Here is a 16,559-nt window from a genome sequence, read left to right as displayed (position 1 = left end):
TTAGACATACTAATATGTAAAGAAAATCTCAACAAGCTCAATGTCCTCAGCCGTGTCGAAGGTGATTCAGATTAACATTTCAATTAAGTTCTATAGAAGGAAAGATTAACGCGACGCTGTCATAAGTGTTAGCAATAAAATCTTTGTGAGAACATGTCTTCAACTGACGCAGGCGTCGTATGAAAATCACTTTGTATAATTCGAAGGTTTAATATAGAATGTTCAGCGCATTATGCGATGTATTGAGTCATTGCTAAGTCCATTATGCTTTATGTTAAAAGTAATAACGTGAATTATTTCCTTAAGTGATATTGCGTTTATAAAAATGTCTAAAGTTATTATTTTAAATAATAATATATAATTACCAGTGTTGATCTTATAATAATTATTTTTTTATCTTCAAGTAATGTTACGGTACGCTAAAAATAGTCTTGCCAGTTTTATTTCTATTTAATTTCGCTAAAGCACAGTTTACCTCTCTCGGCAAAATCCTGCAACTTCAATTATATCATGGCATGTGGTCACCACTCGATAACCTTTCGGCTCCAAAAGCCCTCGGCGACACGAGCGATGTGCCCAATCAACTGCCACTGGGTTCTTCTGCAGATTATTTGATTTTCGATTAGATCTCGTGGTGAAACTTCGAGCATAGCAATCTCCATTGCTTTCTGGGTAACCTGTAACCATCGTGGCCCATGGTGAAAGATCTTCCGTTTAAAAAGCAGATAAATTAAACTAATTACAGTTCTGAATTATGAATTAAAAATGATTTTAAATTCTGATGCATTTGCTTATTGATGTGTGTACAACATTCATGATATAAAAAAAACAATATACAACTGCAAAGAAATAAAATACAGTAGATTAAGATCATTATACAGTGTGATTGCTAATACTTATTAAAGGGGTGAATAGCTCATAGTTAAACAAATGTATCTACGCTTTTTTACGGAACCAGCATAGAGATATGAAACCTTTTTTGTTTAGTATATCTTAGCAATCTGTCTGGATTTAATAAACTAAAAACATTAAGAGGGTGTCGCTGTGATAAATAATGTCGTGTACCAATTCACAATTATTTTAGGAGGATTGTGTTTATACTGAAAATACGTGCTTTATTATTAATAATAAACAATAAACATATAATCTTGCTATTTATATCATTTAAGTTTATTCTCATGCATTTAACACTGCCTGTATTTTAAGCGTCCAGTGAAAAGAAAAATAATTCGCAATGGCCGAAATAATTCGTTCTTATACCCAACAGTATGATAATTTATCGATAATTTTATTCCCCGCGTACACAGTCGGTATGCATCTGGCCGAACTCTTCCGCCTACCATTTTTAGGCAAAACAAGCTATGTGAAGGCTGTACGTGCACGATCAATACTTTGTTAGGGAACTAAAGGATGAACCCAATTATATGTGTGCGTTAAATCATTCACGATAAAGATAATTCAAAAAATTTGATAAAGTAACTCATATAACTAGTTCTCCCTAATTTTAAAAATCAAAAAAGTTCATTGAAAAAGTTTTAGAATATATATTTCAATTTCATTTTTAAAGTCACAATAAATTTTGTTATTTTTTTTTTACTTAAAAATTATAGTGAAGAAATAATTCACTATTTTCCAAGGTTTTAATAAGCCCTATATTCTTTTACTTCTACGAATGTACACTCACAACATGTCCCTTTCCTTATCCTTTACCTTGACATTATAATTTCGAATACAATTGTTACAAAAAAGTAAACAAGTGCTATCAATAAATCTTTAATTCCACAACATGATACGTTAAGTTTTTTAAAGAGATCCGGAATGTTTTTGCTTTTTATGTTCGTTTACAAATGCAGTTTGCCCGTTGATATTTACAGCTTGACTTGGTTTTAGATGGTTAAGTGCTGAAAGCGCGAAGCTTCCATAAGATTACATGACTGGGATTCTGCCAGATAACAATACTTACTGGGCACAATGACTGCTGAGTAGGTTTTAGTTAGAGCTACTACTCCGAAGGCGTTTTAGTGTTCCAATTCTAGGGTACCTAAAATAGTTTATATTTGTTTCACTACTTTACCCACGATAATTATTATTTGACTACACCTATCAGCACCTTATCTAATGATCCATTTATAGTTGGTTAATTAGCAATAGGCCTTTTTACCATAGTCTGAAAGAGGTGTTTATTTTTACATATTGCTCGTTAGTAAGATTCATTAGTGTCCAGTTTGCAGCTTGTAACTGAGCTAATGAAGTGTAATATTGAGACATTTAAACATGGCGCCGTTATGCGGCCGAGACTCACTTTCGACTATTATTCGGATGACGTGACGAAAAATAGACAGCTTATAACAGTTTGCAGCAAATTAAAAACGAGCTGTCTTTGCTGACGAAGACGGTTAAGAACTTATAGAGGGAGACAACCCCCGATTACTTTAGAAGCGTTTCTGGAGTCGTGGCCACTTCTCCCGGTACAAACCCTATCCGAAGTGGTAGATGTATCATATTTAATGGAGTCAGGCGTTACCTTGCGGAAGTCCATCCTAAGTAAGAAAAGGACCAATATTTAGTCACTTCCGCACATGCAGTGGTAGTCGTGCAATGAAATGAAAATTACTCCGAGTAATTTGGTGGTGGCGGTTGTGTGATTCGCATTGTTTGCCGCATACGCATTTATCAGCGGGCTGGCGGGCGGTGCATTTCATTGCACGACTACCACTGCATGTGCGAAAGTGACTAAACATTGGTTCTTTTCTTACGTAGATGTATCAGCCAGGCAATATCGACCGACGAAGTCAACGTTCGGTTCTCTCCGACACTGTTGAGACGGAATGCTGAACGCATATTTAGTAAAAGCCCAAGGCAAGTTGCCATCTTAAGGGCCCTTGAGCCAGATCACTATATTGAGCATCAGCCATCTAAGAGATCGGAGGCCTCACAAACTGGTGATGCTGCATGTAATGTGAAGGCCCGTGCCAAAGGACCCATGGGAGCCCTCGAGCTAAATACACTTAATGCCTACTTTACTCTGCATTCTCAAACTCCTGGAATCTATAAATCTTAATACAGCGAAAGTAATGATCTAATAGCTTTCAGATTCTTGTCATATGTCATTGACGAATTAAGTTGCAAATACGAGTATATCGTGTACTGAGTTTAAATAAATTCTCTGGCTTTAGTTTAAGGCTCTCCGCTTGCAGGCTCTGGCTTTAGCTTTTCACTTTAGTTTAAGCGAGAAATAAATATTGTAAAAAAAAAACAATCCATCGACTGTCCTTGCCACTAATTTAACGGCATTGCGAAGCTGTGAAGGAAATTAATTTTTTTCTCGTAACAACCTTCCGTGAAGTATTAGGAAATTGAAAAAAAAAAGATCAATGAAATCAGTATAGTCGTTTTCAAGTTAAAAAGAGAAATATGTATTTAACTGTTTACACCTTGTTGTACATCAACAGAACATTAAAAGAAATCACATACCACACGGACCAAAAAACGAGGTATAAAGAGCGGTGTTATCACCAAATGCGATTTTTTACGTTCCATAATATATTAAATATAGTTAATACTTATGTAGTTTATATTATTATGCATTTGCTTTTAAATCCAGAAAATGCTAAGCACTGCTTTATCAGTTATTTTAATTAAATAGAATAAGCAAACATACAAAAGATTTGAAATGACATGTTATTTCTTAGGGATGCCTCTTAATTCGTAATCGATACTCATTGTGAATTGCGTCTGAGCATTATAAATAGCTAAAACCAGAATACCACGGTGTGGGTTTGCGTATCAAATGAACATGCCTACAAGATATTAACACGTTAATAGACCGGTATAAAATTTCCGCGTAACTGTAACAATACGTGGGTAATATGCTGGAAATCGTTCGCTCGATAAACGACAACCATTACGTTTTATGAGGTCCGGATTAAAGGACCATTAAGGATTTTACAAACGAGTGTAATTTTAAATAAATGCGACGCTAAATCTTCTACGTAAGCTTCATCTAATGGCTGAAACTCGCCAGGTCTTAGTTCCTTTTGATAGTTCTAAAGTGATATTTTTAAACTTAACATGAATTTGCAATCTGAATGGATAAAACCATTTACCCGTTCAATGTAAAATTATATCAAGCGTTTTGATGTTCGCTCTAATTACGGATATATGTCCAGTTTGACTGAAACCTTTTTGTTTCGAAGCAAATCTGTATGTACTCTCTTGAATACATCCAGATTTACGTACCTCTAAGACAAGATTATATGAAATTCTTAACCACTAAAACCCATTTCTTCGTCGTCCTCTGCGCCTTTGGAGTGACACCAGAATCTACTTGTGGCTACCCTATATAAATATCTATTTATATAGAGCAATACTTCTACACATTATCTCTTGCAACTTGTACAGTCAGATGTCGACAAATCTCATCTGAGGATCTTCGATCATAGCCGCCCGGAAAAGGACGTTTTGTTATTGGATAGGTTATGCTTTGGGTAAACAAATTAGTTCCTAGTACTGTACTTGAAAAGCACAATTACCCGAACGTTATAAAATGCGCGGCGCCTCTCAGTGCAAAAGGTATCCCAGGAGTAAACTAGACCACCTTACACCCTTACTGTGCCGCACTGACGCAAGACCATGTCAACTTGCTGCCCTTCCGGAGTTTGATTTGAGGGAAAGATTAACGCCCCCCCCCCACCCCCACTCTCAACATTTAAGAACTTAACGTACTTTTAAGTCGCATTTTACAATAAATGGGGAATGCTTTACCCCTTTTATAAGGAATACGTATAAATGTGATGACGAGACGAGGCATCCATCGTTATGGTTACGAAACCGATACAAAAAAAATTGTGAATATTTTAAAAAGAGCGGTGAACACAGCTAATAAAAAAGTATTTAATTAGTTAACTGCTGTAAGAATTAACGACTAACTTCAGCGATGACTACGTTTAGCAGTGCATAAATCGTCGATAAGAAGTACGCTATCTCTGGGAAAGTTACGACCTCGTTAAATATTTTTATGGTTTTGTAAGAAGGCGCGGTTCCTTATTATTTCAATGTTCTTTACTATATTATAGCAACATACACTTAGCCATCCTTGTTATTTACACGCGCATGCATATTTGTACTCGCAATGTAGAAATTTATTTGTTCTAAGAACCTAATAAATTTATTACCATTCTACATGTTTGATTATTTTTTTACCGTTCTGAAATCTTTGCCAGATCATAGATATTTGTGGTTTTGTAAAGATACACATACACATTTTTAGTTGCAACCGCGCATTTCTTTTGAAGGCTCAAAGTCACCCAGAAAGAAATGAACGGCATTCTTCAGCTTCGAGCATAGGCCATGCTCGAAGCTGTGCTGCGTGATCGAATCAGAAATGAGGAGACCCGCAGAAGAACCAAGATCATCGACTTAGCTCGAAGAATTGCTCGTCCATTGCAAGAATTATTCGAAGAATAGCTGTTCTTCAGGGGCGACGACGAGCCAGTAGATGCAACGTGGGTTGGCCCCACTTGGTGGACTAACGACACAGTTAAGGTCACGGGAAGTCGTATGATGCGGGCAGCGAAAGGCTGGCCATTCTGGTAATCTTTGTGGGAGGCTTATGCCTTGCAGTGGGCGTCTATCGGCTGATATGATGATGTTTTGTAGGCTTTAATTTTTATTTTTAATATATTTCTTTTGACACCAGGGGTGGCCGCTGTGGGAACGGTTTGAGTCAACAGAGCACGAGCGACGTCTGTTGCTGGTGGCCCGCCTGCCGCGCGTGCGTACTCTCAACGGCGGGGGCGCAGTTCCGCCCGACGAGAGGGACTCCGCCGAGCGCGCATTCATACGTTACTACATGGAGAAGCCGGAGGCCGACAGACCAGACAGGTGATTAAAGCTATAAGAACATCAAACTGTAAGAAAATATAATCAGTCTGCATTTAAATCTTAACCTAAGCGATCCTCTGCTAACTCCTGTCCACCCATTTCTGGCTGTTTCTTGTCGACCTTTGCTATTCAATTTTGAAAGCACCTTTTCGTTTGAAGCATTAGATTCATTCCTTAGTCACATGCGGCATTTGCAAGACGTGAGTGTAGTGAATAAAGATGTGGCTTATAGTTAAACCGCATATTTCTTGTTAAAACCAAACCTAAATTAAGATTCATATTTGGTTTTAAAAAGAAATATGCAAATATGAGGATAAAAGTTTATAATACCATTAAACTTTCCCTTGCGAATGTCAGGATTAATAAGGATGGTTCGTTTTACAAGTAGTAATTAATTTATTTCTGTATTAATTGGTGTTTTACCGCTTAAACTACTCGCTGCAAACTTTTTTTCAATCATTGTATTTGCTTCTTGTAAATTTTAATTTTTCAAGTTATGAATTAGGAAGACCTTTCATAAGGAGGCATAATTATGTAAGTAATTCCGTTAATTGTAGAACTTTATCCAAATAGGTTAGTGTTTGGTCGTAATCACATTTCTTTTACAATTAATAAATAGGCCATATTTATTTTATTTGTAATTCGTAGGTACTGGGAGTTGGTCGGAGTTCACGGGAAACTCGATCCACTAGTGTCTGTGGACTTGAGGCCGGAGAAGCGCGTCCAAATTACGTTCACGTGTGGCGATACTAGCGAAGTTCGCACGGTTGACGTCTACAGGTAGATTTTGTTATAGTTGTCGTTATTCACTCATAATTTGTAGCTGTCACTTGAACCTTCATATGTTTATTTTTTACCCTCATATGTTATCGGCCGCTAGCTAACCAGCGAATCTCGACCGGCATCAAAATACTCGTCGTTTTGACAAACTACGGATTTCGGGCTACGGCTGAACTGCACCAGGACGATAGCTTAGACGCCGCTCGATTGTGGGAACTTTCCGTAATATTATTCCCGCTGGTTTATAAACAGCCATGTAAATTTGACATAAACAAGCATTCATTTTATTTCAATTAAATTAGAGGACCCCTCTCTATTCCTAAGATTCTGTGCTCCTAAAAATCAATAGAAATGTGTTTAATTAGCAAGCGCAGTAATAAAATATTGTTTTTTTTTTTTTTTCTATTTCAGAACTGTGTCAGATTTAAAAACACGTTTGGAAAGACTTGCGGGATTTCCGGCTTCAAAGATGAGGCTTTTTTACGTCGACCAAGAACTAAGAGATACTCAGGTGAATACAGTTTACGCAATATTTTGTCCTGTTAGCTTAAATGCGTAGTATTTTTGCAAAACTTAAGACTACCCACAACCTCCATTCCCCATTTGGCTTTACTATATGATGACATTTAACTTTACTATATGATGACATTTAACTTGTGCAACTTACACTTTGCTTTATATCTCAAACAATTATTTCAGACTGAACTAACCCCATAATTTATTTCTGGAGTTTTTCCAGGGCCCGGAGGAAATGAAATATCCAACAAAACAGCTGTATTCGTACAACATTAGATCTGGTGACGAGATTATTATCGACTCGAAGCTGAAACACTCGATCTCGGTCAGCTCAACTGCATGAGATGATTTATAAACAACTTTTCTCCAAGATATCAAAGTTAAAAACCAATATAGTCCAGTATGAAAACACAATAATAGACATCACAATTCACTTGTTCCAATATGCCAATATTTAAGTGCTGTCAAAGTAACACTGACGATTGTAAAAGGTTAAAGTACCAACTAATGACACGTTACTAGTTGAATGAATTTATTTACAATTTGTTGAGAATTGAGTCTAATATGGGATTCTTTTCTGATTTTTTTTAATTGAAATAACACAAAGTACTTTAGTAGAAATAGATAATATTGAAAGGTTGTCACTAAACAATGTATTTTTAAGTTGAAAGCTGAAAGCTTTGTTTTAAGTACATATTCTTTGTTTTACATTGATTTTATAATGAAATTGATTTATTTTATTAACAATAATGACGCAGGTCTGTTTTATTTGCTATAAAAACTGTGATAATAAATTATAGTGGAATGGAATGCTATAACCAAGATCTACTTATCATGGGCAACCAATATTATTTTTTTACATATTTCGTATATGTAGAATGCATGTGTGTTTGGCAAAAACTAAATCGTTAGCAATCTAGATGTTGTTAGTGCTTAACTAATAAAGTGATACTAACTGCCATTTTGCAAGTTTTGAATGTACCATAAGTATTATATCAAATTCCAAATGTTAGCTTCATAACCTTTTAAATAATAATAACCTGACCATTCAAGAATATTAGCACTTTCTATTTTCTTATCAACATCATAGATTATTTTTAATATATAGACATAGAAACATTAGTCTCTTATAACATCTTTTACCCTATAGTTGTCATTTTCTCTTTAAAGTCTAAAATTTATACCTCTCCAACTGGTAAATCTAAATAATAAGATGTGTTTCCTGAAGCAATAACACAAATAAATTTAAACGAAATTTTAAATTAATGGTGTAATTATTAACTATGTTTATAATTTTAATAGAAACAATTTTGGAATAAATGAGTGAATATAATAGTTTGTTTTATTTAATTTAATATGATCCCTTCTTTATGAGTGTAATCAATAATCTAAGTACAATTTCTTTCCATACACAGTGATCATCGAATTTTGTACTTCTTTTAACACATGATCATAGACATCCATCCAAATATCAATTTTTAATTCAAGAGTTCTTCTTCTTAAAAAGTTCATTAAAATGTAAACTTTATCTATGTTTTTTTTAAAAACTAATTTACTTAAATAAGATGATATCATCTTAGTATCATAATGTTTTGGACTTTGCCCACTGTCTAACCATGCTCTTAATAGCTCTCGGACTTTTTCCCATGGGAGACTTATTAAGCCTGGTTCAGTAGAATCAGAACATTTTGTATTTTTGTCACTTTGTAACACTTCAGGTTCTTTTTTTATTTGTTTACTATCAGTTACTTGTATTGGCTCAAAAATAAATTTATCTATCAGATTTTTAGAAGTGGAACTGATGTTTTTACTGCTTTTTGGAGGTCTACCTCTCTTTTTGCTAAGTGATGATCTTGTTATTCCAAGTTTGGGAGATTTCTTTGTTGGTGACATAGCAACATTTTCTTTTTTTGGTGTTATTGGGAATTTTTTCTCTTGTTGAAATCTGATCTCTTTTTTGTGAGGTAAGTCCTTATCTTCACATTTAATTATAGGATTGTAAGATTCGGCTGTGTTTTTATTTAAAAATTTGCTAATACTGTTGGTGCAAGGCTTACTATTTGTAGATTCTAATTTTGATACTTGAATGCCTATACCCCGCATTTCTTTTGGATCAATTTTTTGTTTTTTGCACAGTGAAATAACTTCCTTTGTTATTATCTCAACATCATTTGTGAAATTTGGCAATGAAGTTGACTTGTTTATTACATTACAGAAACCATGACCCATAAATTTTGCTGTCTCTACTGGGGCCTCTTCAGCTCTGATCATCATTTTTAATGTTACACATTTACCTACTACTTTGAATTGTTGCATTCTTGAATGAACTTCTGCTGATAATTGCTTCAAGAACTGAAAACATTGGTCATTGTTTTCAAATCTTATTCCATAATTTACTTCAGCTGATACTGATTTTCTCACAGTATGGAAAGTTAATGGATTTGAATCTCTTCCACGACATTGATTAAAAAGTTGTAAACCTGTTTTGTTACCTAAATGGCGCTGCAATAAACCTAAAGTTAGAGTTTGCAAAGAACCACAGGTTTGGTGACCCAAAGACTCTAATTTCAAAGCAGTTTGCCTTCCAACACCAGGAAGCTCTCTCAAATTTATGTTGACCATGAAATCTTCAACTAGATCAGAGGTTAAGAAAAATTGTCCATCAGGTTTAGCTTTTTTTGTAGCTAACCTTGCTTGCAAACGATTGCCACCAAATCCTGTAGAACAGGGACATCCAGTTTTGCTTTTGATTTCTTGTCTTAGTTCAGTTGCAAAGTCCTGTACACTGACATTTAACTGATTAATCAGTTCAGTGCAATCAACATACATTTCATCACAGGAAACTGCTTCTATATCAAGTGTGTACTGTGCTACTGTATTGTATAAAGTATATGCAACTTCCTTATAACCTTCAAAATCGTAAGGTATAGTTTTTAAATCTGGGCACAACTTTAGAGCAGCTCCCATAAACATGCCATTTTTAATTCCTTTAGCTCTTGCTTCATATGAACATGAAGCAATTTCACTCATTGAGGCATATTCATCATCTTCATCCATGTTACCAACTTTACTTTCATATACTATTTTTTCTTCAGGTTTATCTGTAGTTTTTTCAAATTTCTTAACAAGCCTTTGCTTATAAAGGTTAAATTCAGTAGCTCTGTCAACTCCAGCTCTTTTCTGACCCTGCGCACCTTTGGAGTGAGTAACAGCAACAGGTTTACCATGTAAATCAGGCCTTTTACGCAAACCAACTGATACAAAGAAACAATCCATATCAATGTGCATAATTATTTTTCCACTGTCAAAATTTGTTTTAGACCATGGAACATTAGTATGGAGAGCTTGAATTTTACTTTTAAGAGAAGAACGCTCCGGGAAAAAAAAGTCATTGTTATCTCTTAAGTCATTTACATGTTGCTTGAAATAAGCACCTAGCTGTGATATATGATGAAGTCTTGAATTGTTGTAAAATTCAGTAATAAAATTGGGATCGACTGCCGTTTTGGCTACAGAGTCACTTTTCTTAACCTCAGATGTTGTTATAGGGGACTTACTTACAGTATCTAAACCAATAACACTAGGTAAAGCCAATGTTTTAGATGGCTGTTTACCATGAATTAATGGATTATTACCAATGAGATTCGAAATATTCTGTTCCTTCACTGCAACATCTTCACCGCCATTTAGTAAAGTATCAGAAGCTATAAGCTCATTTTTTAAATTATTGTTAAGAAATTGATTTAGTTGCGGTTGTGTTCTGGAATTTTTGTATAACAGATAATGCCTGTAATCTAATAAACGATTGGCTGCAATACTATCTGTTATCCATTCTGGTCTAACTACTTTGACGAGTGACATATTTTTAACCTTTGTGTCTGGTAAATTGGAAGCTATTATGTAGTCATTACTTCTTTGATAAGTATGGTACACTCCTCCATGTTGGGACATGAGTTCTTTAAGTTCATTAGCAGAAGGTTTTGTAAAACCATTTACGTAAATTGCCACACCATTAAATATGTTGGACACTTGATTTTCACCTTTAGCGGAAAATTGATCTTCAAGCTTTGCAATTTTTGCTTGCATATAACCTCCCCACGCTTCAAATCCATTATCTGGAAACCTTTCGCCTCGGCGACGCATATTACACTAACAATATAAGAAACATTTATAAAAAATAGATTCTGGTAAACAGTATTTTCATTTCCCTCCAATGCATATTTAAAGAAAACAAAGGTTATAAAAATAAATAATAGTATGACAGGTTATTAACCAGTCCACAGATAACAATCCCAAGCTTAAAGGAACTTTATGTTAACTTATAATTATTACTATTTCTTATTTAAATTGTTGAAAATATTATTTCATAAGAACTACCTACGTTAATTTTTATCTATAAAACAAAGTAATACTGAATGCAATTACAACATAAATTATGCAAAAAATTATGTAAGATGCTGTAAGTAGTTAAATAATTCGGTCATTCCTTAGTAATGACAGAAACGTAATGCTTACTTTTCAATAATAAAAAAATATAACAAACAATAATAAAAAACATAAGCTAATAAAAAAACTATTTTCTTTAAAATCTTCACAAATGACAACCAAAAACTTGTCTATAGGTGACAGTTGCGGTTAACATAAATATATACAAATAACGTAATACAAGTTATCCTTAAAAGTAAAAACATTGAACAAACATTAAGCTTTTAGTACATATAATGACTGATAACAATGCTAAAGTTTCGTGGGCGGGGCCAAATAGTATCAGAAATGTGTTAACAGTTGTCGTTATTTCTACTAACGCGGACGTGGTTGAAAAAATTTCCGACGCACTTGTGGAAATGCATAATAATGGGTCGTTTAAATGGAAACTTATAACTCTTCGTTCATTCGATTTGGACGATATCGCCACACAAACACATTTAACAGGAAAGGTTGCTATTGATTTTATTGTGTTAGCCATGGACACGAAGAGCTTATTTTGCATTGAGTGGACTGAGAATGTTTTGAGTCAAGTTCATCCAGACCTAAGAAGTCGACGTGTGGTGTTAGTGAACGCCGGTGGACAACCTGTTAACGCGATGGCTGTTAATGCTAGTGACGTTATAACATTCGCCATGGAAAACAAATTAGATATGTTAAATGCAAACGTATTTAACCAAAATGAAGCTTTATTGTTAGCCCAACGGATATTAAGGTATATGGAAGTGACCATAGGTGTTAATACCGGTATTCCAAATATAAATATTTAGCAGTGTATATACTTTTTTATTTTTAGTTTATGAAGTAAGTTATTTAATTAATTTACCACAAAGTGGTTATTTCATGTTATTACTTTTAAAATAATATTCAATATGTAAATTTAAAAAAAATAAAGTAAATTGTGTAAATATGTAACTTTAATAGATAAAGCTTAATTTTCATAAATATACAATAGTCTACATAAAAGTTGATTCTTTTAATAAATATAGTTGACACAACAGACTTGCAACATAACCATTTATTATAATGAGTATATTTGTATTTGTTGAAAGAAGTGCTCAATATAACAGGAACTAGAATTAGGTTAAACTCTGGAAATATGACAAAAGTCAATTTAAAATTTGTAGTAATCAGAAATCTAACTGCATCCTGTTCTGACAATAGTTTGTAATAAAAGTTTATTATGAAGGTGATCAGATTGCTTTGGGATTACATTTTTCATGAATATTTTTAATCCATTAACTAGTGTAATTCCTATATTAGGGGGACCGAAAAGTAACATTTTTTATATCTATATTTTACAGAAAATGATTAATTTTTACTGTTCCAAAATGGAAGTTTGTATACTAGATGGGAAAAAGTTGTTGATAATGAAGGTGATTATATTGTTAATTAGAAATAAAAAACTTGTTAAAAATGTAGACTGGTGAATTTAACTTAAGAAAGCAACATTACTTTCCAGTCCTCTAATAGTTTTTATTAACACTTAAAATATATATTACATAAAACAGTTTTTCTATGAATTTATAAACCATGACAAAGCATGTTTAAGGAACAAATTTAATATAGCATACTTACAACCACAAAGCAAGGTATGGCCTCAACAATTGTAAACAAATCTAAAGATGTTTTTACATTTGGGTTTTTTTTAATAGTTGTACAAGTTTCAACTTTTTTTACAAAATCCAGAAATTCGAAAATTTTGGTCAGAGTTAATGGTTTTTTTGCATATATTAAAAATTGTTTTTGTGTCTATATTATGATCCATGGCATTAATTTTTGAATTTCTACACAATACAGTTTTGATAGCTATTTATTTTGCGATTCTGTATATAGTCAGAAGGCAGCTTTCTGCCTCCTCTTCTGTAAATGCCATGGGAAAATGTCATTCGCATTCTTCAAAGAAAAAGGTTTTCTAAATAGTTTCACAACTAATTTTTATAAGGTAAGAAGGAAGTACATAAAATAAACAAGGTCTCATTGTATTAATGCAGTCTTTTTATTGCAAATAAACTGATCAACTAAAAATATTTTTGTAGTTTGTGTTTTATATTATATTATATTATATGTTTTAAAAAAAACTTCTAATAATATTTAATCTTGTATCAAAAATAAATTAACCTTGAAATCAATTGCAAATAGGATCAACCCTTAGCCATTTAGTGATGAATTTATAAATTTAGTACTCATGTGTAAATGTTGCAATGTTTATTTGATTGGGACAAAGGTTTCTGAAATTACCAATACCACAACCTTTCCGAATTATCATTTATTATACTTCAATTGTACTACAAAATAATAGGAAGTTTTCTACAGTTACAATTATATATTACATAAATAATGAAACAATTATAGCAGTCCTCTCTTGTGAAGCATTCTCACAGGTATCAATCAGCAACATTTGCTTTCCTTAGATAATTGATAATTTCCATATGTATATAAAGTAACCTTAAATCTAAACAAAATACTGCTCAGTAATAATTTGTGTAACTATAAATAAAAAAAATAAAGTTATTAGAAATTGTATTATATAAACTGAATATTGTATAAAAAAACATTCTGAATGCTTTGTAAATTCATAAGCAACATTCAATCGAGATGCATCTACTCTGTCACACTGGTAGGTACAGTTATTCTAAAATATAACTATAATAATTGCAGAATCTATCATTAAAGTCACAATGGTGACTCCATAAAATAAACGTATACAAAAATTTAAGATTAGGCAATATCACAACTAAACCGCCCGTTTTGTATGTCGGGCTAAATAAATAAAGTACACATCCATATATCATGTATAACCCAAAATAGATGATATATATTTCATTAACCTTTAGTGTAGACTAAAGTTACTGCTCAAAGTAAAGTTACATATAAAAAAAATAATATTAACGGACAATCAATTTCATTAAACAATAACTCTAGTCCCGACTTAATGTAAACAGTATACAGTAAACTGCAATTTAAAAAAAGCAAAAATGGACTTGAACAAATAGTTAAGCTGATGTATGCTTCATAAATGCAAGTTCTTTTTTGGGTTACACAATCCTAAACTGTAAATTATTGAAATAACTAATATTGCCTATTGCAATCACAATCATTAAAATTAATACAAAATATGCTAGCATTTTTAATATAATATCTGTGTTATAGGTTCTAAAACAATATATGTCGGCACCGATTATGAGTGACTGTAGACATTTTAATGGAAATATGTTTTGGACTTTACTGTAAATTGGTTAATCAATGTATAACAATGATGAGATTCTTTCTCCACTCTATTATTTTATTTGATATGCGCATTAAGATAATTAATGCCGTTTTTTTTTCAATATGTAAAAAATCATTACCAGCATTTTATCCAGCGCCCAAAATCAGTGCCTTTCACTATATCTAATAACCAAATTTGTGCATCAAAAAATTTTGCTTGATTGCAATAAAGTTTAATAATGTAACTGAGCAAGAATTTAATATTGCATAATGAAATAAGAATTAACAGATTGCAGCTCGAAAATATATAATGGAATGTGTTAATTCTTCAATTTTTATTATACTTCATATAAATAATATTCCAAAATATATTTTTATTTTAATTCACAATTCTGCTAAATTTATTTACTGTTAATAGAAAAACTTTTATTAAACAATATTGCAACAATTTAATTGTGTAGAACGCAAACTGGCAACATTAACAAAGTAACTAAAACATAAGTTACAATTGTCATGGTTTGTTGTTATCTTAGGTTGTTTCTGCACTTTTGATAGATATCCTATTATATTTTTGAGTACTATCATTAATTCATTACATTAGACTAAGACCAATAATTACAGGTCATAAGAATTACGTTGGATTTAACAAAAGATTGGATACTACAGACAAACATAAGTTTTTTGTATATAAATTTGCTTTTTTGAAAAAATTCTGACAACAGATGAGAAACAAAAAATAAATGATTTCGTAAAAAAATAATCAGCGCGATTATTTTGTGTTATGGATCAACACAAGCTTATAATAACTATTATTACACATGAAATTTGTTGAATGAAATATTTTCTCTGTGGGCGCTTCCAATGATCAATAAACAAATTATACAACATTTCGTGTTTAGTCTGTGCAAATGTCGTAATGCAGCAGTCTATTGTGACAGTGATTACAGATGATGTCAAACATTCATGTTAACTAACTACCGACGTACAACACAGCTTAATACTAAGTTCCTGTACTGAAAGATATAGTTAAGAGTCAAAATGACACCTAGACTTCTCGCCAGGTCTATACGAGACAGTGAAATAATGCAATAGACAGCATGGTCTATGATGTTAATTTTGAAAGAATTCTACATTTGAGATTCAAAGTGCTATAATTTCGAACTTTTGGTGCAGTTTATATCTTTGTTTGTAGTTAGAAGATTAAAAATTCGTTCGAATATTCATGGATACGCCCTTAGGCTTTCGCTGTAACAGAGCTTAACTTGGAGTTGAAATACAACTTGATTTGATATGTGGTCACTATATTTGAACTACTTTCAGTAATGTGGTACAAAATTAATTTATTACTTGGATATTAACAGAATTGCAATGTAACAAATGCTAAAAATGTTTTTGTTGGTTTGATACTCGTTAGAACAGAGGTTCTATAATAGCTACTCGGTCGTAATGCAATGTAACTACCTCAAATGCTAGAGATTCATGATATGTGGAGTTAGAGCGTAAGCCTGAAGGCGATAAGTTATATAACACACTTGTATTTCACTCCGAAACTCGCAATGGGGTTATGTCGAGTCTGCTTTACTCCAGACGCAATTAAATCTGGGAAGCGTCGCTTCACACGCTGCATAGCACCGGTCACATTCACTGTACACATCAGTTCACACAAATACTAAGGTGCATCTGGA

At 32.9% G+C, this 16,559-nt stretch overlaps 4 protein-coding genes across 9 annotated transcripts in view; 2 read left to right on the top strand and 2 right to left on the bottom strand.

The window, feature by feature from the left end:
- mlt (tubulin folding cofactor E like protein mlt) overlaps positions 1 to 8,486 on the top strand; it is a 37,509-nt gene extending 29,023 nt beyond the window's left edge. Inside the window, exons 5-8 of one of the 3 annotated variants that reach the window (XM_068772131.1) lie at positions 5,699 to 5,883; positions 6,532 to 6,663; positions 7,075 to 7,174; positions 7,394 to 8,486. In XM_068772131.1, the coding sequence (XP_068628232.1) occupies positions 5,699 to 5,883; positions 6,532 to 6,663; positions 7,075 to 7,174; positions 7,394 to 7,522 (546 nt within the window). In that variant the 3' untranslated portion in view covers positions 7,523 to 8,486. The remainder of the gene's footprint in view (positions 1 to 5,698; positions 5,884 to 6,531; positions 6,664 to 7,074; positions 7,175 to 7,393) is intronic. The other 2 variants (XM_068772130.1, XM_068772132.1) reach the window with 2 other exon arrangements.
- Positions 8,456 to 11,391, bottom strand: Rev1 (Rev1 DNA directed polymerase). The gene has a single exon (XM_068772129.1). The coding sequence runs from the start codon at positions 11,320 to 11,322 to the stop codon at positions 8,560 to 8,562; it is 2,763 nt and encodes a 920-aa protein (XP_068628230.1). The 5' UTR covers positions 11,323 to 11,391; the 3' UTR covers positions 8,456 to 8,559.
- A 451-nt stretch (positions 11,392 to 11,842) lies between these two features.
- LOC137930884 (uncharacterized) lies at positions 11,843 to 13,672 on the top strand. The gene has a single exon (XM_068774231.1). It carries the CDS (start codon positions 11,901 to 11,903, stop codon positions 12,432 to 12,434), a length of 534 nt encoding a protein of 177 aa, XP_068630332.1. The 5' UTR covers positions 11,843 to 11,900; the 3' UTR covers positions 12,435 to 13,672.
- A 252-nt stretch (positions 13,673 to 13,924) lies between these two features.
- Positions 13,925 to 16,559, bottom strand: part of XNP (ATRX chromatin remodeler XNP) — a 34,755-nt gene continuing 32,120 nt past the window's right edge. For all 4 annotated transcript variants that reach the window (XM_068775264.1, XM_068775271.1, XM_068775249.1 and 1 more), the window contains one exon: positions 13,925 to 16,554. The gene's annotated coding sequence lies outside the window, so the exon portion shown is untranslated. The remainder of the gene's footprint in view (positions 16,555 to 16,559) is intronic.

The sequence above is a fragment of the Battus philenor genome, unplaced genomic scaffold (assembly GCF_028537555.1).
Source record: "Battus philenor isolate CCGP_79_NKW_IND1 unplaced genomic scaffold, ilBatPhil1.0.hap1 SCAF_11, whole genome shotgun sequence".
Taxonomy (NCBI): Eukaryota; Metazoa; Arthropoda; class Insecta; order Lepidoptera; family Papilionidae; genus Battus; species Battus philenor.
Note: the sequence above shows the minus strand (reverse complement) of the source record. Positions and strands in the feature narration are given on the sequence as shown.

Coding starts and splice junctions, on each gene's coding strand:
- Rev1 (XM_068772129.1), bottom strand. CDS start 11,322: ATGCGTCGCCGAGGCGAAAGGTTTCCAGATAATGGATTTGAAGCGTGG.
- LOC137930884 (XM_068774231.1), top strand. CDS start 11,901: ATGACTGATAACAATGCTAAAGTTTCGTGGGCGGGGCCAAATAGTATC.